The 22464-nt window shown below is 56.6% G+C and overlaps 6 protein-coding genes across 6 annotated transcripts; 2 read left to right on the top strand and 4 right to left on the bottom strand.

Annotated features, from left to right (window-relative positions):
* Positions 1-853: 853 nt before the first annotated feature.
* D7B24_005732 (uncharacterized protein) lies at positions 854-4093 on the top strand (the record flags this gene model as incomplete). Its single annotated transcript, XM_028639881.1, has 2 exons — positions 854-2006; positions 2058-4093. 2 exons carry the CDS (start codon positions 854-856, stop codon positions 4091-4093), a joined length of 3189 nt encoding a protein of 1062 aa, XP_028495808.1.
* A 636-nt stretch (positions 4094-4729) lies between these two features.
* D7B24_005731 (uncharacterized protein) lies at positions 4730-5437 on the top strand (the record flags this gene model as incomplete). The annotated part of the gene is made up of 2 exons (XM_028639880.1): positions 4730-5038; positions 5153-5437. 2 exons carry the CDS (start codon positions 4730-4732, stop codon positions 5435-5437), a joined length of 594 nt encoding a protein of 197 aa, XP_028495807.1.
* Positions 5438-6360: 923 nt separating this feature from the next.
* D7B24_005730 (uncharacterized protein) lies at positions 6361-11805 on the bottom strand (the record flags this gene model as incomplete). Its single annotated transcript, XM_028639879.1, has 2 exons — positions 6361-8209; positions 8261-11805. 2 exons carry the CDS (start codon positions 11803-11805, stop codon positions 6361-6363), a joined length of 5394 nt encoding a protein of 1797 aa, XP_028495806.1.
* Positions 11806-13906: 2101 nt separating this feature from the next.
* On the bottom strand, positions 13907-16601 carry KEX2 (pheromone processing endoprotease; the record flags this gene model as incomplete). Its single annotated transcript, XM_028639878.1, has 3 exons — positions 13907-14768; positions 14825-15399; positions 15450-16601. The coding sequence occupies 3 exons, from the start codon at positions 16599-16601 to the stop codon at positions 13907-13909; spliced, it is 2589 nt and encodes an 862-aa protein (XP_028495805.1).
* A 1280-nt stretch (positions 16602-17881) lies between these two features.
* ATG24 (Sorting nexin-4) lies at positions 17882-19383 on the bottom strand (the record flags this gene model as incomplete). Its single annotated transcript, XM_028639877.1, has 2 exons — positions 17882-19057; positions 19132-19383. The coding sequence occupies 2 exons, from the start codon at positions 19381-19383 to the stop codon at positions 17882-17884; spliced, it is 1428 nt and encodes a 475-aa protein (XP_028495804.1).
* Positions 19384-20351: 968 nt separating this feature from the next.
* On the bottom strand, positions 20352-22039 carry LETM1 (letm1 and EF-hand domain-containing protein 1, mitochondrial; the record flags this gene model as incomplete). The annotated part of the gene is made up of 2 exons (XM_028639876.1): positions 20352-21922; positions 21979-22039. The coding sequence occupies 2 exons, from the start codon at positions 22037-22039 to the stop codon at positions 20352-20354; spliced, it is 1632 nt and encodes a 543-aa protein (XP_028495803.1).
* Between the last annotated feature and the right edge of the window lie 425 nt (positions 22040-22464).

Below are 22464 nucleotides of genomic sequence, written 5' to 3'. Positions count from 1 at the left end.
ATACTGGTTCGGGAGCATCAACCAGGTTGTAGCATGAGTCGTAACTTCGTTATCGGCAAGCCTTCAGAACATCATGAGTTTGATTGCGCAGAGCAGCAAACGCATGGGTCCCGTCTGTCCCCTCAGTTCAAGGAAAGAAAGCATGTCAATGTCATGGACGAGTGAAGAAGGTCTCCATGTTGGCAAGTGGAGGCTTGGGCGATCACGACCGGCACTTGGGCTTCCCCAAAGCGAAGTCCTTCCCGGTTCCATGGTGGTCAAGTTTGGCGCGACGTTGCGCGGGCTGTGGCTTCCCAACTGCCCTTCTCCTGCCCGCACACTTCTCCATGTAGGAACGTGGCTCAGCAGCGTGCTTCAGAGCGGGCAGTGGGCAGCGGGCAGCGGTCAGCGGGCGGCAGGCTACAAGTAGATGTCTCAGGCGGGGCGATTGGCGGGATGGCTAGCGGTGGCTGGTGTGTGCGCGTGTGTGTGTGTGTGACAGCACTGGTGGGGACGCACCCCCATGTGTTTACTCCCGAAAGTAAACAAACCAACATGCCCTGCCCTTGCTGGTTCGCTCGCTCATCTCGGAACGCTCATTCCTCGACATCGCGTCCTGTTCTCGCGAAGCTCTCGACCTCCAGAGCAGTTGCACGCGTTTTCTTTTCTTCCTTGCTGCTTTTCCGCGCGAACAGCATCTAGCACGACATCAATTGCTCGTCTTGAGAGAAGACCGGTCACATCATCACGGCGACGCGTCCATCACCCATATCTGACCTTGTTGCCCGCACACATACACACGCACCATCATCCTCATCGATCACATCTACGACCAAAGTCCACGACCGCGTCTGCAAGACGTGGCAAGGCAGCCATGGCCTCCAACGCACTTGACATTCAATACAAGTCCCGCATGCTTAGGGAGCGAGCGGCGAAGAAGCTGCACCCGTGGAACTCTCCCCCATCATCCACGGGTTCCCACGGCACCATTACCATGTCTTCTGTCATGTCCGATCCCGACGGCGAGTCTACGCGCAAGCTTAACGAGGACATCGCTCGCGTTACTGGCCCGCGATTCGACCTCGAGGCCGCCCACAGAAAGTGGCCGGAACACTACGGTGCCCCCGCCACGAAGCACACTGCGCAGTCGCTTCGCGCCAAGGAGAACATGCCGCCCAGGTTCAACCCCGACTACATGGACGACTCCACACAAGACGCCTGGCAAGACTCGAAACGCACACGTGCCGAGATGCAACCTCGCGTCGACAACGAATCCGACCTCTCGTCCACCATATCCAAATCCCCCGCCCGCCTCGCCATCCGGCCAGAGATGGCCCGCTTCGCCCACCAGACGCGCACCCAGAGCCCTCTGTCCCGAGCACACCTGCGCCACTCCTCGGGCAGCCAGCCAGCCCCGTCCGAAGCACCTCTGCAAGACCGCATCGGCCAGATGCGGAGATCTCACACGTCCTCTGCCCTGCCACGCCACAGCGAGCCGGCGCCGGCCGTTGCCGAGACCAACTTTGCGAAGCACACGCCGCAGAACCTCAACGCGATCCGCAAACTGTTTCCCTCCCCCTCCACCACCGACAGCCCGGCGCGCAACAACGGCACGATGCAGTCCTTCGTCATGCCTGACATCTCCCACCTCAACGACGTTGTTTCTGGAAATCTCCGCCTCGGCGGCATGAAGAACGGCGTCCCGGTCTTCGTCAAGCACGGCCGGGTACAGAACCGCGACAACCGCCCGGTGAACGACCATGCCGAAGTCGACGGCCTTGCCATTCCCGAGGACGAGGGCAAGATTTTCGTCTCCATGGATATGATTCGCGAAGAGATTGAGAACCTCCAGCAGCACGACGACATGGTGCAGAAGTACGCCGACGACCTGCAAGGCGAAGTGGACTTTCTTTCCAAGGAGGTCAAACGTCTGAAGTCTCGCAAGTCCATCGATAGTGCTTTGGGTTCTCGCAGCGGCTCGGAGCCCGAAACGGCTGCGCACGAGCAGCTGGTCACCGAGAAGCTTGGTAACCATGTCTGGACCCAACATGATGAATTAAATGGCTAACACGCACCAGTTCTGGAATCGCAGGTCAACTCGCTGCAGACCCGACTCGACCAGATGACCCAGAAGATCGGGGTCAACGACGTCGAGAACAACACCCTATCCCTGGAGCGGGACCGGGCTCTGAAGAAACTGCAACAGGCTTGCGAGAACATCGGCGAACTCATGGACAAGCTTGACGCTCGCGAGAAGGAGCTGAACGAGACGCAAAAGAAGCTCGACGAGACGCTCCAGCTGCAAACCACTCAGAACGTTGCCCCGTCCTCGGGCGAAACGCTAAAGCACGAAGTCGACGCGCTCCAGCTGGAGAACAAGTCTCTTCGGGCTGACAACAGCACCCTTCGCCGCGACCAGCAGGCTCTGCAAGACGAGGTGGAATCGCTGCGAGCCGACAACAACTCGTTGCGTCGGGAGCAAGAGTCTCTGGTGGCCGAGAATCGATCACTCCGAACCAATGCTCGTTCCCTGATGTCTGAGAACGAGGAGTTCCGCGAAAACGCCAACACTGCGCAGCAAGAACTGAACGCGGCGCGTGAGGAGGTGGACGCGCTGCAGCAAGACATGGACGCTGTGGACCAGGAGAAGATCACTCTGAAGGAAGACAATGATAGCCTCGTGCGCCACAACGAGAAGTACTTTGAGGAGAACAAGATGCTTCGCCGCGAGAACAGCGGCTTCGAGCGCAGCATTCACGACCTGCACGACGAGAACGTGCGGCTTAAGGAGGAAATCGAGTTCCTTAAGCAGCAGCTGGATCATTGTCGACCGCTCGGCAAAGATGACAACTTCTCCGCTCGTCTTGGCCACGACGACGAAGAGGAGGACGGCGACGAGGAGAACATGACTTCGGCCTTCTTTGTTCCTGACATTACCATTGATGAGAACTCGATCGTCGACGTAACCACCGAAAGCAACAAGGCGCCGCCTGACATGCCGACACAGAGCCAGAAGCCATTTGAGATTCCAGAGATCGATGGGCCGACGGAGGGAAGCCTTGCTGATCCCGAGAACACATTTGACACACGTGCCATGAAGAGCCGAAAAGACGCAACACAACAAAGGGATATGACGACCCAAGGCCAGAAAGTTGCTTTCTCGCTTCCCGAGAACGCACAGAACAGCAAGACAGCCGCACACGGCGCGAACCGCAGCAGCAAGAGGCGCACGGCGGCCCAACGCAACGCTGCGAAAGGCGGGCTCGTGGCTGATGCCGATGCATACCTGACCCAGGAGAGCACCCAGGATCTGACGCAAAACCTCTCCATCACCTTTGAGCCCAAGGCCAAGCCTCGCAAGGAGACAACTACCAGGTCTGAACACACACGGGAGCACGCTGTTACGATGACCCAGAACATGACGGGCCGGAGCCAGAAGGCGCCGTCGGCCAAGTCTTCTTTGAAGCCCTCTCACAACAAGTCGACGACTGTCGATATCACGAGTCGCAGTCGCAAGGAGGAACGCACATCGGAGGCCCGAGCCAACTGTCCTGCGCTGTCTGCGAACGCGCGTCGCGTGTTAGACGACCTTTGCGAGCACAAGTGTAAGAACTGTGTCGTTTGCAGCAGGATCACAGGACACCGCGGCACCGTCAGCTTGAAAGAAGCGACCGAGGGCAAGAAGCGTATCCACGTTCCCAAGCCGATCCCCGCCACGGAGCAGGTGCAGCAGCTCGAAGGCTACACCGAAGAGCCGACGATGCGGCCTTCGCAGCACCCCGGTCAAGCTTTGGCCATGGTCATCAAGGGTCTCAAGGACGAGGCGGAACACCTCAAGATGGAGTTTTCCAGGCTGCAAGCGCGCTACAATGACCTCAATTCGGCGCTCGGCCGCACCGCGCGCAAGGACCTGGCGTCGCGTATGAGGGAGATGCTTAAGAGGCTCGAGGTCAAGAACGACCAGATCTACGCGCTGTATGACGTTCTCGAGGGGCAGAAGCAGGCGGACCAGGCCATGCCGGAGGAGGAGCTTGAGATGACCATCTTCAGCATAACGGGCTTGAGCCTCCGAGAAGCCAGCCAGAACTTCACTCTGGATAGTGTTGCGATATGAGAGGACGGGTTGCCAAGGCGTTTTTTTTTGACTTGACTTTCTGGGGAATTGTTTCGGAGGTTAGGGATCCTGGACAGGTTGCATGGCGTTAGGTAGTCTGTATTTGTTCTCTTACATCCGGGCATTGGATCAGCAGGCTGTCAGGTCTTTGGCCGCACGAAACGTTGCGATGTCGAGCTCTGTGGCTCGATTTTCCCAGACGTGAAGGGTTCCTGTACATACTAGGAGTATCGCGCCTGTCGACGATTATTATGAAGCATCAATGGAAATCCATGCCAGCAGACCTTGAACGATTCATGACGAGATGCATTGCTAGTACCAAGGGTTCTCAGGTCGCCTCTGTCTCTCTCTCTCTCTCTCTCTCTCTCTGTCTGCCCGCCGGAACGGGCCCTCCAAAGTCCGGCGGGTCGCACAGGGCGGGTGGGGCACGGCACCACCAGCTGCTGCCAGGCATGGTCGAATTGAGCTACTGCTTGCGCCCATCAACATCTTCCACCTCGAAATCTCACAACATCTGCGCTGCCCCCCATCACACGCACGACCCCGTCACACCTCGATCCGAGCCTGCCGTAGAGAAAACACAGACACGAACGCGCGAATCCCCCCGCCCATCTCGCCACACGAACCACCGTCACAATGGCCGACGTCGAGATGGACATTGACGAGCAGCCCCAGCAGCAGCAGCAGCAGCAGCAGCAGCAGGAGGAGACGGACAACCAGCAGCAGCAGCAGGCCCCCGACGACGGCCAGGCGCCCCCGCGCAACGAGTCGCAGATGCAGACGCACGGCCGCGCGACGGCCGTCCGCTCGATCGAGGGCTGGATCGTCATCGTGACCAACGTCCACGAGGAGGCCGACGAGGAGGCCCTGCACGACATGTTTGGCGAGTACGGCGAGATCAAGAACCTGCACCTGCCCCTCGACCGGCGGAGCGGTTACGTCAAGGTGAGAACGGCCCTCTGCTGACGCCCTTCCGTTCGCTGTACCCTTGAGAAGAGCGAGAGAGGGGGGGGGAGAGAGAGAGAGAGAGAGAGCACTGACACTCTCCCGTGATTACAGGGTTACGCCCTCATCGAGTACGCCACGCTCGCCGAGGCCCGCGCCGCCATTGACGACGCGCACAAGGCCAAGCTGCTTGACCAGAGCATCAGCGTCGACTTTGCCTTTGTGCGACCCCCGCCAGGGAAGAACAGCGACCGCCACGGAGGTGGCGGCGGCAGCGGAGGAGGAGGCGGTGGCAGGGCTCGCGCCCAGAACCGCGGGAGGGGGAGGAGCCGAAGCCGCAGCAGGACACCGGGCGTCGCTGCCGGGGCCGACAAGGCGGCGGAAGTCGATGCCGAGTAATTCTCCAACGTCCGCTCGCGTGAAGCCCAGCCGAGTTTAGACATTGCGAGAAAGACGGAAAAGCAGACGATGATGAAGAGGAACACCACACGGAGAGACAGAAAGGATGAGATGAAAAATGGAGGACCGGCACAAGTCTTTCGGACTGCGCCTTCTTGGTCCTGGAGCAGCACGTATCCTCTACGAGACGGGGGTGGGGGATTTGGATACGTGTCTGAGCCGACATGTCCAACATGTCGGCGCATGATAGCACATTCACAAGGTATGTCCTGATGCGATGATATGGCTGATGGTGGGGTTCTTGTGTGGACTAACATGGATTTGCAGATTGCACCATCTTCTGCGACTCCCCAGTGAGACTTGATGTGTGTAAGAACTGGACAGCAAGAGACCTAGGTAAGTCGTTGTTCAATGAGAGAGGCTCACGTGCAGATCACGAACGGCCACTTGGGAAAACCAACGATTTTGATGCCCTAGGTGGAAGGTTGCGTTCATTTCGAAACCGTCGTTGCCATTTCCGAGTCCTATTGTGACATGGCCTGCCCAACCGAATCGCTTAACGTTTAGCAATGGTGATCTGGTGGCCTCGAATAACTACATGTTCCGACTTCCCTGTATTGGTCCTTCTCCTGCTGCACACTTCGTATGTACGTAGCTCAACAGCAGGAGCGCGTAGCATCCACACACCAGGCACCGGGATTGGCCTTTCGTATTTTCCCTTCCACAACGCTTCAAGATAGGTAACCATATTGTCTCAATTCATGTGCCTCAGGTGTATGAGGTATGCAATGGGAGCTACCGCTGTCTAGCTTGCTGAACCAACCGCTCCTCGTATGCTACCTTGCAGATGCCCAACACCCTCTGATTGATGCAAAACTCCTGTCCCTAATCGTGCGTTGTTTTCAAACCCTCGCCACCAAGCCTTAATATCTTCTCTTTGAACGTCCAGCATCCTCGTCCGGCGTATCATAATACTCCTCATACTCAATCTCGCCGTGCTTTCCTGAGCCTGGCTGCGTCTGGTAGTGCTGTGGAGGTGGAACATGCGCTTGCGGGAAGCCGCCCGCCCGGCTAGATGACGGCTGTGAAAGTCCAGCACGAGTCATCATAGGCTGTTGTTGCTGACTCGTGTGATGATGGTGCTGGCGCTGAACTGGCTGTCCATACTGTTGTTGCTGCTGCTGTTGCTGCTGCTGCTGATGTTGCTGCTGTTGTTGCTGAGAAGGGGGCGCCTGGTGGTGGTAATGCTGCTGAGCCGGCGGCTGTGGGCCTCGTGCTACTGGCCCCCACTGCCCGCCATCCCCACGGCCCCCAAGATATTCCTGGCTCGCGGGCACAGAGCTCGACTGTTGGGGGCTGACTGGACCACCACCCGTTTGCTGCTTCTTCCTAAAGCTCAGCAATCGTTTGAAGGCCGATGGAGCTGGCTGCTGCACCACTGGAGGCGTTTCGTCCTTGGAATCTTCCCAGAACAAACGTGGCACAAGTAGACGATATGGCACTGTGATACCGGCTGGGTCTCGAGGATTCACCTCTACGTTAAGACAGATGTCAAGGCCACCTTCAAGATCAATGTCATGTGCCCCAGCAACCCCCTTTCCCGTCTGCTTCCTACTCAGCCCCGTAGGCGTTCGATGGAATGGTCTGATCGGCATGGGCGGCTCAGGTGGTGCGTCTTCTTGGTAACCTTGTGGGTACAGCTGTTGCTGGTGTGGCGGCTTGGGAGGACGAGGAGGTGCCCTAGCCGTAAAGTAGTCCTCGTCGCCAGGCTGGAATTCATCATGTCGATCATCAAATTGAGGCCGTCCGCCTCCACGAAGGACTAGACCTTTCTGCTGCCTAGGCGGCGAAGGAGGTCGGCGAGGATCATCGTACTGGTAGAAGTCGGCTTCCCCGTCAGCTTCGCCCCATTGACCATTGATTCCGCCATCATCCGGCCGTGATATACTGGGACGCCGGTTGAAGAACTTGCGGGGACTAAAGTCACCCCGGGTCAGTGACATGGTGCGAGTAAGCTGACCAGGTCGCGCAGTGTCTTGCCCTGCGGATGAGCTGCGCCTCGAAAACCTGCGGAACAATCCACCAGACTTCTCGCCTGTGATGGGCGGCCGGGATTCGCGTTGCTGCGGTGCGTCAGGACGGTATTGAGGGCCACGAGTCTTGGTCAGGCGCCGCATAACACCCCCGTTGCTGTCTTTTCTTGCGAGAGGAGGACTGGGGCTTCCGTCGTAGTTTGAAAGAGGAGGCGTCGGTGGTGGTGTCATCCCTGGCTTCCACTCGCGGATAGAGCACCAGTTGCGATGTGGAAGCAGATGCTTGTTGTTTCTCGGCTTTCCGTCTACACCGTGCGAGAACATGGGGATCATGGACTCGTCAGTGTTCTCGTCAAAGTGATGCACCTTGTTACGCTTGTTGAGGACATCAGCAAGCATATTCGGTGGTGGCGTGTTAGCGATTGCAGAGGAGATAATGTTCGGCATGTAGCGGAAATCCTTGTGCTTCGGGAGACCGATCTTGGGGTTGGTGTAGAATTGTCCCACGGCGGCGAGGTGAACGTCGCCACTGAGGATTGTGATCCGCACTGATTTGTCTGCAGCCAGATCCTGCAAATCTTCGATGACTACACTTCTCTCTTTCTTGTGGTTGCGGGCTGTCCAATGATCGTTCAAATCGTCCAACACCTCAACTCCGCCGTCGATGCGGTTGAGTGCGTTCCCAAGCAAACCAAGCTTACCCATAGCTTTGACAGGATCCATAATCCTGGAAGTAAGGCTACATACAGTCAGTACGGGATCGACTCGTGGTAACAGTCACCAAGCTTACATGTTCTCGAGCCACACCATTCTTGGGTAAGCAATGGGCACTCCAAGTAGCACCAACAGATGCTCCGTGGTGCCACTCTTGACTTCTGCATAGCAGCGATCCATGATCAGTTTCCAGGATCCCTCGCTAATGACATCATCCTCAGTCCTCTCGGTGCGGGCATCGACGGCTAAGAGCGCAACCTTGGAGCCCAAAGACGTGAAAAGGCTGCGACTAAGCTCGTTGATGTACGGCCCAGGCTTCTCGCCGAGGAGCCAGCTCGGTTCCGTGGACGGGGTCTCGACAGGGATGCTCTGATGCTGAAATAACATATAGTACTTGAATGCGACAGCACCTAGACCGGAGAAGCACGGCGAGTTCTGGTCATGGTGGGGGTATGAACCGTAGCCGTCGGAGATGTCGTGGTCATCCCACATGTTGATCATGGGGATTTGCGAGTTGGCGAGCCCAAAGAGACCTTGCGAGAACCACATACAGTACCGCTCGAGGTAGAGCGATTCAAGCTCGTTCTGCATTGCCGGTGTGAAAGGCGCATTGTGCTTTTGTAGGGGGTTCCGAATGTCCAACCAGTCATTGAAAAGGTCGCTTTGACCTATCAGGCAGTCGTTGTAGACCTGGTCACCGCCTCCAATCATGACGTGGAAAGGATTGGTCTGGTGGTTGTTAAGAACGTCTCGCCACATAGGGTCAGGGCCGCTGAGGTCGTTGGGGTTAACACTCATGCTGAACCCATTGCAGCTGTGGAACATGATGTTCATCGACTGCCCCTTGGCAGGAACCCAAAATCCCATAGCAGGACCTCTGTTGATCCGGTAGGCGATGCGCTGCTGCTTTCCACCGAGCTCAACCTCAATGTTGAAGCGCCAGAAGGTGTAACCCCTCTCAGCATGCAGACGGAATCCTCGCACATCTTTGTACTTTGATACTCTTTCGCCATCCAGTTTGGCGCGGGCACGCCGACTGGTGTATGAGAGATCGACGGCACCCTCAGCTACAGGGTAGTCGGGGGGGCTTCTCGAAGTCTCAAAGAGACCCTCGTCTGTCTCGTCCCTGGAGAGGTCTTTGGCTTCCTCAAGATGCTCCACCGGGCGAACGTACAAAGTCTCTCCTCTCCTTCCTAGCTTTGGTAACCCTGCTATTGGGTCAACGTACTCAGGGGCTAGTGGCTGTTCGCCCGAGATCTCATGGGGAGGCGGAGGCAACAGCTCTATCGGTTGAACGAATAGGCGAAGTGTAGGAGAAATTTCGTATGACGACTGGGAGTCTTGGGTCACAATCATGACCGTGCCTCTCCAAATCTCTCTATCCGCAGGAGCAGCTTTGGTTGAGCGACCGACCAAGCCCTTCTCGTGTCGAATACCGCAATAGCGCAGAAGTGGACCACATTTGAGATGCAGAGATGGCTTAAACCTAGTGGGAGCTGCAGTTATGAGTGAGCATATTCTGGCAGAAGACGTGCGAAGATACACACCTGATCTCTCGTCGTACTCGCCGTCGAATGCCTCAGCTTTGCGTGGCCTCGAATTGACACTAGACCGCCTCCTCGTGTTGTCGCCTTCCCACCACGGTGTGGTTTTATCAATCACCGGAAGCTGTTCTTGACTGAGGTCGAGTAGCGAGCCTCCAAGAAGCCCAGTCGTGCTTTTCTGCCACTCTTTAAGCCATTGAGGCGGTAGGTACAGTCCGTGACCAGGGCTCATATGCTCCTTCTTTCGGTAGATCATGTTCGAGACATGGTGACCGCGCTCATCGTCGGAGGAATTGTAATCGCTATCCTCGTTTCGTCGCTGTCGCCGCGCATCTGCGTACCGCCCGGTCTGGAGCGCAACGGCTGGTGCTCCATCTACCGGCACTGGTCCACGCTGGGGAGCGTCGTATTGATCAAATGATTGTCTCCTGACTGTTGGTGCAGTAGACCTGCGTTGGACCCCGCCCATGTCGATACCGATCAGTCTCGCAGCCTTGCTGGGTACGCCGGCCCGCCCGGCCTGCTCGGGGGGGATACTGGGATCTCGAGGGTACTGTTGGCCCTGTAAAGAGCCTGATCGCTGCGCTGGGCCTGCGCTACCGCCTGTGGCAGCGGCTGACCTGTCCATGGAGAGATTTCGCGTATCCGCGTTGCTGTACTGCTGCTCCGCCTGCTGCCTTACCCTGAACCATGGATCGCCAGGCTTTTCCTTCTTCAACTTGTTGCTGCCGGTTCTGGTGAGAGAGAAGCCACCACCGGGCGTCGTGACTGACGGCGTTGAGAGCGGACTGGCTTCATTTTCATTCCTCACGCTGCTGCTGGGCAACCGCAGATCATCCTTCTGCGCTCGATCACGGAAACTGAGATTGCGCTGGGGTATTCCTGAACTGTGTTCCAGAGTTTGATGCACATCTGGGTACGCGGGCTCGGGAGGTCTACGGTTTTGCTGAGAGGCGGTAGATGGATACTTTCCGTCTTCTGGGGCTTTTCGTGGAGGATATCCTCTAGAGCCTGCAGCTGCCGGGGCTGCCGCGACCGCGATCACCGGTGGAGGACCACGAGCCGGGGTGTCTTCATAAATGTCTGGGTCCCGATCGTTGCTGAATCGGACTTGCTGTGGTTGTTGTACTGGGGCTTGCTGTGGTTGTGGCCTGGGCTGTCGGGGCTGCGTTCGTTGCGCATTCGGCTGCAGCAACTTTGGATCGGCATTCGCTTTCGATCGTGCCCTCTGTTCAGCGGCTTCCATGCGAGCACGCTTCTCCTCCTTGCTGAGAACAGTCTCTAAATGCTGGAGGGGCGAGCGGATGTCTGTAGAGACCTTCCGACCACTTGGTATCCTGGTGGGCTGGTTGGCAGGATCCAATGCTTCCCCAGCACCATTGAGGGGTAGAGTGTTCGTCGCCGAGGACCTCCTCCTCTCATGTCGGGCATCTCTGGGCGGACCAGCCGGGCGTGAGGCTCCTTGTGAACGCTCAGTGCGCGGGTAGTTTTGCTGGCCATCCGCCTTGTAGTAGGCCTCGGGCTCCATGTCGTCGATATCTACGGGAGGGACGTTTTGACGCTGGGATGCCAGAGGTCCGACAGGTTGGACGCTCTGGGTGTACGGCTGACGATAGCTCACGGGAGGAGCTCGAGGGACGTCAGGCGCAGCAGGTGGCGTGGGTCCAACTGTCCTGTCGATCTGTTCTTCGTTCTTCAAGCTTCGACGGCGCTGTCGCTTCTCGGCAAACTCGTCGGCGTATCCAGACGAGCCGTAGGGTAAGGTTGGAGGCCGCGGCGCAAGTCCTTGCGGTGCGAAGCTTGACCTCGTAGGCGAGACAAAGGGGCTCAAGGTAGACTCGGTGGGAGCTTCAGTATAGCCAGTGCGTGCTGTCTGGACTGAGGCGCGGTCTCGTCGAGGTTGTTGTTGGGGGGCACTCGAGCTAGAGAAGGGATCCATGGGGTTTAGCGGTGGCTGGTCGTCGAGGACATGATCATCACCAGAGGCGCGGCGGGCGGTACTTGGACCCTTGGGCAAGGCGCCCCAGTAGGGAGTGGCCATGTGCTCTGGAGATGGCTGGGTGGCAGGATTGGGCATGGATCCCGAGGATGAGGGAGAAGTAGATGATTGGGTCAGTGGATGTGCAGATTGGGCGTACAGAGGTCAGTCCAAGAGGGCCGAATGAACCCTAGACGGTCTGCGGGAGAAGCGTGGAAGAATGGCCCGGCCTACGAGGCGACATGCAGCTTCCCATAGCCCAGGCGAGGCGGAGCGAGAGTGGTGAGAAGTGAGCCAATGCGGTGCAGACACATGCGAAGCGATGGAGATAGGACGTAAAGAGGATATCGTAGGGGTAGTATTTGCTAAGTATGATGATCGCCGACGGGACGGGGGCGCGCAGCAAACGACTCGAAGCCAAAGGGTTGGAAAAGCAAAAAGGTCTGGCGGTACGGTCAGACGGCGTCGCCTGCATAAGGAAGAGGCTGGTCACCGGGAAGAAGAATAGGAAGCTTGCAGGAAAAGAGCGAGGTTGACGCCAGGTTGACGCCAGGCTGGGCTGCACGCTACGCCGTCATTGTTCGTTTGAAGCGCGAAGAGCAGGCACCCTGGCAGAAAAGAACAGGGAAGGCAGCTGACCAGGGCAGTTCCTGCCGGAGCTTGGGTAATGAGTTTGGGCAGGGGAAGGAGGGGGGGGGGGGAGCTGGCCAGGAAGCCAGGATCGTGACTAGGTAGGATCGAAGGGAAACACCGACCCGGCCCCCACCGCGCGACGGCGCAGGTGGGCTGGATGGGGCACAGGCTCCGTTGACGCTACAGAGCGGCAACGTGCGAAGACGGAAAGAAGAGGCGGTCGGGACGTCGACGGGAGCAAGCGTACCCAGCGCGGGCAGCTAGCCTTGCCCACTAACTACGCGGCCCCTCCCCGCATGTTGTCTGGCCCCAGGTGCATTCTACGCTATCAGCACGGGAAGCCAGAGGTTGCCGTCTTGTTGCTCGTTACCTCTTCATTGATGGCTTGAGGTACGCTCAGCAGTTGATTCACACAATGTTGGTACATGCACGCATACGTGCGTCTCGTGGCTCGCACACCGCTGCAACCCACCTAAGTTAGGTATCTACCTTGGGCATGGGAAGTACGCATTGACGCCTCTGCACTATCATCGGAGGTGGCATGACGACAAGCATATGGCTCTTAGACACGTCACAGGCGCATGCACCGGGATTCTGATATCTCGCCCATTCGCTCTGAGACCTGTCGATGGGGATGTCATCCAGTTGCAGCTGGACTGACTAAGTATGTGGTGTAACAGTCTGCTATATCGAGAGACATGTTCTGCTTGTCCTCCCCGACGCACTGGTAAACGCATGCACATAGTGTATCTTCGGCGATCATGGCATCTCGAAGAGACGGAACGACGCAGATACACAATGCAGCACTGCGCAGTACAGGGCTTGCACCCCTCGGCTGGCTCTACAAGGGCAGGTCGGCTGTGGGCCCCAGCGTGCAGCGACGGTGAGATCCCCTAACACTGGCGTCGTCACCCCCTGCTGCACGTCTTTCCCAGCCACCCGAGTTGTTGGTCGGGTTGTGTTGAAAAAGCCACCATTACTAGCTTGCCGCTCGATGTCGCGCTCGAGGCTGCAGGAACAGAGGCTCATCTGAGACTTTGTCGCTCAACCATTTTTCGGAGCCCAAGCGACTGGAGTCTCGCTGGCTGCCCCCTTTGGTCTTGGGCGTCACACAACTCAGAAAGCTCGTGTCAGACACTTCTGGTTTCCACAAGAGAATCGAATTTTTGCCCTTTCCTCGAGTTACCACAGTAGACGACACAACTTTATTCTTCACAAGTTGCTTCACATCGTGCTCATCTACCAACTCTGTGAGGCACTGAAATGAGTTCACCGTCTTGCGGGTGGCTCAGTCATGTACATGAAAGAATCGACTAAGACTCCAGGTAATACATGCTTCATAGTCTCAAATACTTCATCCATTGCGTGGTAAGACATAATTGTAGGTTCCATGGAGAAAAGATGCAAACGCCTGCTCCATTTCCAGCCTTGTGGCTGAGCACATGCAAGAATAACCCGATTACCCAACAGCGAGATGCCGTTGTACAGAATACCCAGCAGAACGCGAAAAGACTGCTGCTTTCCCTCTATCATCGTCCAAGGCCACACTTTCAGTTTCGTAGGGATATCAAATCTGACGGCCACCTCCCAGTCTTTGCTTCTCATCCACAACTTCATCGTCACTGTCATCGCCAATGACATGTTGTTCTTCATCGTCACCGCTCACCCGCCTCCGACCCTCGCGGGATCTTGACCGCTCCTGGTCATGGTACCCCTCACCCACAAACTCCTCCTCATCATCGCTGCCGCCTGCAAAGGCGTCGTACAGCTCACCACCCCTGGTGCGACGGCCCTTGCCAATAGCGGCGGCGCCCTTCTCGCCGCGGTTGAGGCCTTCAGACTCGTCCTCATTCAGGAGTTCGAATTCATAGTCATCGCGGGGGCTGTTGCGCAGCTTGCGGCGGCGAGCGATGAAGAACCATATTCCAAGACCCGAGCAGAAAGCTACGATAAGCGCCAGGGCGCCATAGATCCAAACTTGAGCCTTGGCGGAGGCACCGAAAGACGGGAGCCAGGATATCCAGTTGCTGTTCGTCGGCGCCCCTTGAGCCCCTTGAATGCCGGAGGGGACAGATGCGCTCGTCTGCGCAGGTGTCGCGGCACTGGTTTCCAGGGTAGCCTCAGCCCCAGCCGTCGTGGTCGTCTTGACCTTGGCCGGTCGGTCAGGGTGGTCAGTCGGGTGCGCCTCCAGAGAGCCTGTATCCTGAGGTGGGTGGCTGACAGAGGTCGTAGCTGCAGCCACGGTGGTCGTCTGTATCTTGGCGTGGTCGTTGTCGTCACTCTCCTCGGGCATTGGGAGCTTGGTAGCCTTCTTCTCGTCGATCGACTCGCCCCAAAGTTTGATGTGGAAGTCGGTGAAGGTGCCCTGGTGCTGGTTGCTCACAGAGTCTTTGACGATAACAGTCCATTTGCCGATCCCCTTTTCACCCCTAGAAACATATTAGCTTACGATGCACAAGATCGGACCTATTGCACGGAGACACACCAGTGAGCCACGCTCATGAAGGTCCAGTCGACGTAGCCATTCGCATCCTTGTCATTCTTGCGGGTTGTCGCAATGTGGCTGACGATGCCATCTGGGCTGATCAGGTCCACGCTCAAGTCACCCCGCTGAGTGTGGTTGACATTCATGGTGACGGTAACGTGCTCCACGCGAGCCAGATTGGCCTGCTTGAGGGCATCGGAAGTGACCTCGTGGGAAACAGCCAGGCCATCCTTGCCTTGAGGGATGGCAGTGTTGACGTGAACCCAGGGCGAATAGTACCAGGCCTGGGCCTTGACCTTCTTCCAGGTCTTGGCGGCCTCGACCATGGCGTAAGCATCAATCTTGCCGTAACCAAAAGTGTGGCTGAACTTCTTGCCGATTATCGTATCCTGCCATTCCCCAGTGTCCAAGTTGATAGGCACAGCAGTATCCATGGCAAGCCATTGCATGTCTCTCCACGACAGATCAGGCCTCGCAGAAAGAACCAGAGCATAGACTCCAGCACCAATGGGAGCAGCCGCCGATGTACCTCCATGTGCGTCGGTGCACGCATCTGGGCCGACGTCGGTGGTGTGCTGGATTGTTAGTTAGCAAGAGCAGATCCGACGCAGTGGGCACAACTTACAATAGAATCGCCGGCACCGCTGCTGTATGTCACAACCATTTGCGCGGAGCACTTCTCGGAGTAGTATGGGTGCTGACCAGTTCGGTCAACGGCACCAACTGTAATGCTGTAGATCGAGTTTGTGTAGCCGTCAAAGTTACAGTTGTCCTCCTTGGCTGCGCCGTTGCCGCTTGCGAAGACGTAGATGGAGCCGAGGCCGTTGCGTCCATCCTGGATGCCCTTGAGCATGGCGCGCTTGATCAAGATTCCGGGCGCGTCCATGGAGCGGCCGTCGTCAGGCGGGCCCCATGAGCAAGAGTAAATATCGTTGTGCTGGTAGTCATAGGTCATAGCCACGGCCTCGTCAGCGTCGGAAATGAGCTTGCTCAGAATACGCAGCCCAGCGATCTTAGAATCGTAGGCGACACCGACACCGCAGACGTCATTTTTTGCGGCAGAAACCTCGCCGGCGCACCTTGTGCCATGCCTGTCATCGGCCAGGGTAGGCTTCGGCTCATCCCTGTGATCGTTGAAGTCGTAGGAACCGGCAGCATAGTAGTTGGGTTTCAAGTCGCCGCTATACATGTCAAGGCCGTCGTCGACGATGGCCACGGTCGCGTTTTGGCCGGTGATGCCCCCCATCCAGACACCTGTCACATTGATGTCGTGGCCCTTCTGAACCGGGTTGAAAAGATGCCACTGCACATCGAAGATGGGGTCGTTGATGCCCAACGTCTTCATGAGCTGCTGCTGCTGCTGCGCGAGAGCAGCGTCCACCTCCTGCCGCACAACAGCCGGTTGTGGCTCCGGCTTCATAACGGGCGGCGGCGCCCTCTTCTCCCACGGTGCACGTGGGACTTGTCTCTGCGCGAAGCGAACACCATCGAGTATATCGAATCCGTCGAGGTCGCGCTTCCTTCTTCGACTCGCCTGGAGCTCGGGCTTGACAACATCATGTTCTACCCTTTTCCCAGCGAAGACGTGGTGGCCGTCAAGGCCGCTCAGCTCTCCCTCGTGCCTCAGGCCTAGGCGCTCTGCGACGAGATCCGGGGCCGTGGAAGAGTCGAGTTCGAGGACATAGTAATCGTTGGTTTCGTAGTTTCGAGGCGTATGCTTTGCGCCGGCCGCAGCGGCAGCCAGGCCAAGAAGGCCGATGGCAGCTGTGACCTTCATGGTGGGTGTTCGGGGTATAGACACGAAAGCCTCTCCAACTAGGAAGAGGTTCTGTTGTCGGGAGAAGAGAAAGGAGATCTATTCTCGAGGCCTAAGACATAGGAAGTGACCTATCGAAAACCAATGCCGAGTAAGGTCAAAGGAATGAGTCGGTGGTAGTATGTCGCTGGATGGTATGCTGTCAGTATATTGTCGAGGTTGCTGTGCACGCGGGACGCAAGAATGCGCCGAAAGGGATGAGCAGTGAATGGCAAACAGGGGAGAGCAATCAAAGAGATCGCTGACGACAGATGGGAAAAGAAGGTTGGTAGAAAGTTGCGGCTATGCTGGAGAAGGCGCAAGTCTGACAAGGCGTCGGGTTTGGGAGGGGGCGATCTACTGAATCCTCAGGGGGGCTGAAGGACATCAGATTGCCGTGCAGTCAATCGACGTACCTTGAGCAGAATTAGTCGCGCCAAAGATGGCCTACCGAACAGGCGAACGGCAAGGCTTCAATAGTCAATCGAAGATGTACACGTCCAAATCGAAGGCGGATGGTGAGAGAGGCAAGTTATGAGAGACCGAAAACAAGGGTCAGATTGATGTCGCTGTCGTGGCCTTCTGGAAACGCAAGATGAAGAAGACAAGGCAAGTGTCCCGAATGGGAAGGCGGCCGAAACGAGGCATCCACGTCCTGCTGTTTCACGGCCTGTGCTCGCGTCCTATGCCGCTGGACTGGTCCAGTCCACAAGGGTTGACGAGGGAGGTCTGGGTGGATCAACACCTACCAAGATAATGATGCGCACAGCCCAACCATTACCTAACCTTAGACGGGCGAGGGAGGTCGACACAGGTACTTTTGCGTACCTAGATCTACCACGGACCACTCCCAGTTTCACTTTCGTTGCCTGGTCTCCTAGTAAGGTGCCGAAGCAGCCTTCAGCACGAGAGAAATGGTGGGCACGAAGCTGTTGGGTCGAGATTGGTCGTGTTGTCCCTCTGCCTACTCTGGCACGAAGCAAGACGCCTGCGTCAACAGTCCGCGTAAGACACTTTCATCTCAGCTTCTAATAATAACGGTAGCACACACCAAGCTAAGTCCAGTCCTACATGTACAGTTTTCTCACGCAAGGCAGAATGGGGGTCCCGTGTACTTTTCGTCTGGCACTTATTATTTAAGACGTCAATCACGCAGGACGGTATGAACAGCAATGAACCCTTTCCAAGCAGCCTGTTGAATCTTCCCGGTCGCCCACTTCCTCTACCTTGACTAAGTCTTCAAAGTAAAAACTGCATTGCCCTTACAACAGCTGCCTGCCTGGTGGTTCCGGCCCATCGGTGGGCTGTGTGACGCCTTGTTTCTCCATGTCCCGCACATACTGCTCCCAAATACTAGTCACCTTGCCATAGTAGTCAATATGTGCGTCCGCAAGGCCTCCTAATTGCAACTTGAACTCAGCCCGTTTGATGCGCTCGAAGTCGTTAATTTCTTTGACAACCTCATTGTCGAAACCCTCGCTCGTTCTCTTGGCCAGCTCGATGGCACCAGTGAGGTCGTCGATCTTGCGCTCAAGCTTGACCCGTCGCTCGCGTCGTGCCTGTTCGTGATCGACACCACGGACATCTTCGAACTTGCGCGTGATGAATCCGCTTGCGCCAGACAGTCCAGAGCCCCCGTGACCTGACAACGCACCGTCTCGTTCCGCGGTGGCCTTGTTAAGGTACTCGACGAGTGATTCGAAGTCTACCTGCTTCTGTTCGCGCGCCTTAAGAAGGCTCTTCAGCGCCAGGCTATACGCTTGCATATCTCTCAGGCTACCGAGGTAGTCCTGGTCTGTGATGTCCCTGAGATCCCGTGTGCCGTGGGCGGTATCTTCGATAGACGCTGCAAAATGATGGACTGCCGTCTCCACACCAGGCTCAAGAAGGATGAGTTTTTGGAACTGCTCGGCCAGGTCTCGCTGATCGGTCTCGATATCGTTCTCCCTACGGGCGACTCGGGCGACAATCTTCTCAATCTGCACCAGATCTTCGTCAAGTTTGTCGCTCCGCTCCCGAACCTCGATAAATCGCTTGTCTGGCTTGTGGACCTTGGAGAATGCTGTCATGAACGACTCAGTCAGGTTGTCAAACACGCCGTTGTTGGCGCCATCGCTACTCTGAGAACCCCGTGAGCCTCGAGAGCGCATGGTTGCGTTCCATTCTTGGCTCTCCAGAAATATGTGCAGTATATCAGCTCGGCGAAGTACAGGGTGCAGAGATAGTCGGGCGAGGAATCGCTGTAGAGAGTGCGCTCGGCGGTTGGTAAAATCGGGGCCGAAGCGGTCCCCTCGGACATATTCCATGCGCTGCTTGTCGGGCAGTGGAGGGACGGCTGCGGTAGGATAGTCTTTGCTCAGTTGCTTAAACAGGAAGACGAAATCTGTGAACCTTCGACGAACATTGCTCGTCGACTTTTGGAAGGCTGGGAAGGTAGACTAGGCGTATGGTCAGCGCTTGCGCTCAGAAAGCGCATCCTCAATCGACGCAGTTACTCGGACTCCAAACATACATAAGTGGATATAAGATACGATACGAAGACGTCCTTAGACCCTTCATTTTCTTTCAACGGCTGCGAAACAGTGCATTCGAGCACCTCCTCGCCCAATCCAGCGTCAAGGTGGTTGGCCTCTTGTCCTTGGTAGCCATTGCTGTCAGGCGCATCGCCCGCAGGAGGAGCCTGCGATTGGGACAACCGTCTTTCAGCCGCGCGCTCACTATTCCAGGACACGCTTGAGAAGTCCTCCTGCTCAATTCGTGCCATCGTGTCGAAGGTGGTCGTTCCAGGCGGTAGCGGTGGGGCTAATGCGCGTTCACCTTGAGATGAGGATGACGTTCGGCGTCGCCGGAGAGTTGCTCGTGATGCGAGGAAATGCGTCAGGACAGGTAGAGCATTTGTCGCAATAGTATGACGGGGGCAGATTTACGTAGCACCAGACAAACGCTTGACTCGAGGTGTCTGGTTGCGATGTTGCGGTGGTAGCTGCCTGTTGGTCGTTCCTAGGACAGTGACGACGCTACCTTATTCCGCAAGGACAGCTCGAAGCACTGACGCTCCGCTCTGCAGGCCTGTTTCGGGCCTTACCCCCCCATTAAACCAGATATATGAGTACATCATGCCACAACATTGGGCATCGATTTTCACAGCACGGGAAGTGGTTTAGCTTTGCAGACTTGCTCAACAGTGTTTTAAGAGCTCTGGTTTCTATTCAAAGACTTTTTGGTAAGATCAAAAGGCTTCGATGTTGGATATCTTGCAATCTTAGCCTTCTGCCAAAGGTACTCCGCTATCTCCAGCCATTCGCCCCTGTACTTCTCATCCTCCCTTGGACCTATGACGAAAGCTTCCAGATGCGTAGATGGTGAGCAGCGCACTGGGGTCGCTGCGAAGATTCCACAGGGCGTTGAATTTGTTAGCTCGCCGTTTGCACACTTAGAGAAAAATTGAGATTGGTCTCCTGAGATCAAAGGTTGTCTGTTGTTGGTACAATCCAGGCCATTTGGTGCCGCCATTGTGTACAAAAGTGGGATTCTATCTTTGCTTTCCAGAGGAGGGGCTTCTATCAGTTTTACTGCTTGCTTGCTCTCGGTCCCTGTCAGACCGCCCAAGTCATCGCCTCATTTTGGTGGTACATGCCTGCCTGCCCACTCCATGCTTTACAAGTGTTAAAACAAAGAAAAAGCGCCTGCTAAGGCGTGTATCGTAGTGGTAAAAGCAGTATCAAACGGCGTTCACTCGTTCTTCTTGGATGTCACCTCTTGCGATCGCCTAGCGTCAAGCATCTCCTGCTCTGCCTCGGCGGCCTCTCTCACCTGTTCGGGGCTGACTGACTTGGCCTCCATGGCGATCGCATCCTCCTTCTCGTCAATGTCCTCGATGTCACGAGGCGTGGCCAGACCAGTGCTGGCATTCTCCTCGTTCTGCTCGTTCTCCTCCTCGATCAGTTCCTGCTGCTCCTTGAGGACCTCCAGACGCTGCTTGTTGGTGGCAGCGCCCTGAGATGTCTCAATCTCGAGGGCAATTTCGTGGAGAAGCTCATCCGGAATGGAGGAAAGCACGCCAACGAGAGCATCGATCTGACTCGTCGCTCCACCGGCTCCTTGGCCGTACATGTATGCGTTGCTGAGCACAAGCAGAGTTGAGGGTACTGCCTCCTTGAGACGAAGGTCGAGCCACTGCTGCAGGTACTCGCGCATCCTGGCGGGCGAGACGCTCTGGGTGCGAATGCCTCGGCTGGCGCAAGCCATCTGCAGCTCTCCAGAAGTGAGTGACGCGACACCTTCGTAGCTAATCTGCCTGTCGTCTCTCTTGATTTGTCGCATACGGTGGCGAATCTGGTAACGGAGCATGTTGTCCGTACCGAAGTTGTTCAGGTTCATGTACCGGCAAATCGAGACCAACTGAGGCCTGGAAAGGTTATCCAGCGTCAAGTCATCCTTGAAAATCTTGCACGCCTTGATGATATCTTCGTGGGTAGGTGTCTCTGTCGAAGACCGGAGCTTCCGGAAGAATGTCGTAATCTCCTCCCGCTGGATGGTTGCCGGAGTCACGGGGAGGCCAGATTCCTTCAAGCTGTGCTGTAGAAATTTGCTGACTTCTTTTCTTGTCGTTCGAAGGCCCGATACCTTGGCATCCCTGGACTTCTGTCCTTCGTACGTGCTGGGAAGCAGGTTGGGGAACAGCTTGAGGGCTACGGGAAGCAGCAACTCGGCGAAGGGGACAATAATGAAGACGGAGAACGGAATCAGTCGACCCAGATCCTGAACGGTGCGTTTCAACTGGCGGTTTTCTCTTCGGCTGAGCTCATAACCAGCAGCCATCTTCAGCGCCAGTCGGGTACTGATCTTGACCTCAGCAGCGAGGAGCTTAGTGCCATCCCAGTAGTGATGCACCTCCTTCTTCACCTTCTGCCACACCGTCAACTTCTGCTCCCTGGAGTCTTTAGCGTCAACCGCAACGCCCTGCTTCACAGAGGTACCTGCTCCGCCCTCGGCATCGAGCTCAACCTCCTTCGATGGAATCTCGGATGAGCTTGCAGCGCTGTTGCTCGGTGCATTCTTCTGTTCAGAAGAGTTCTGATCCTTCTTGGGGACGGATGAGGCCTCTTGAGCGAGAGGCTTTTTAGCCGCATCGACATTGAACCCAGGCGGCGGGCCAGAATGCGGTTGGTTCTGGTTATGAGGCTCGGTGCTCATGTGGCGAACGGGAACAAGGATGGCGAGCGCTGAAGTCTTGCGGGGGAGGTGTCGGGCGTATCTGTTGAAAGATCCGTGGGACAGAGCTAGGCCTGTGAGAGCGCGTGCTACATGATGTTAGTCTTGCGATTTGACAAATTGACGGGGGTTGAATGAAGCGCACCGTTCCCAGCAAGTGGGTTCGCAACGACTGCCCGGCGGGCAACGCTGGCGGAGGCGCTCATAATCGGAACGAGTCCTGATGTCGCGACGGCTGGATAGAGAGAAGCGTACGGCTATCGAGCTGCGCTGTTCATGGGTGATATTGCGTGCTGAAGGGCCGTTGATCTGATGGAGGATGTTGAGGGATGGAGAGAGAGAAGATTCCGTGAGATGCGACTTCCGTCTACAGTTCTGGGGTTGACTGGGGTCCCTCCTGTTAGCTCCGACTTTCCGAGACCTCCCTTTCGTTGCCTCAACGCAACTTTTCCACAGCGAATGCAGGGGCGCTAGCCTCGCCAGGCTTACCCACAATTAGGCAGGCTCAATGCCGGGGCCGAGTTGACGTAAGCAGCATGTTACGTGTTGCAACCGAACACTCACTCATGTGGCTAAACATCGGCCGATCAGAGAGGCGACGTCTCTCACGTGCGATAGCACTCTTGGTCAT

The sequence above is a fragment of the Verticillium nonalfalfae genome (genome assembly GCF_003724135.2).
Source record: "Verticillium nonalfalfae strain VnAa140/NRRL 66861 chromosome Unknown scaffold_37, whole genome shotgun sequence".
In the NCBI taxonomy this organism is placed as follows: domain Eukaryota; kingdom Fungi; phylum Ascomycota; class Sordariomycetes; order Glomerellales; family Plectosphaerellaceae; genus Verticillium; species Verticillium nonalfalfae.
This window is presented reverse-complemented; position numbering and strand designations above follow the sequence as displayed.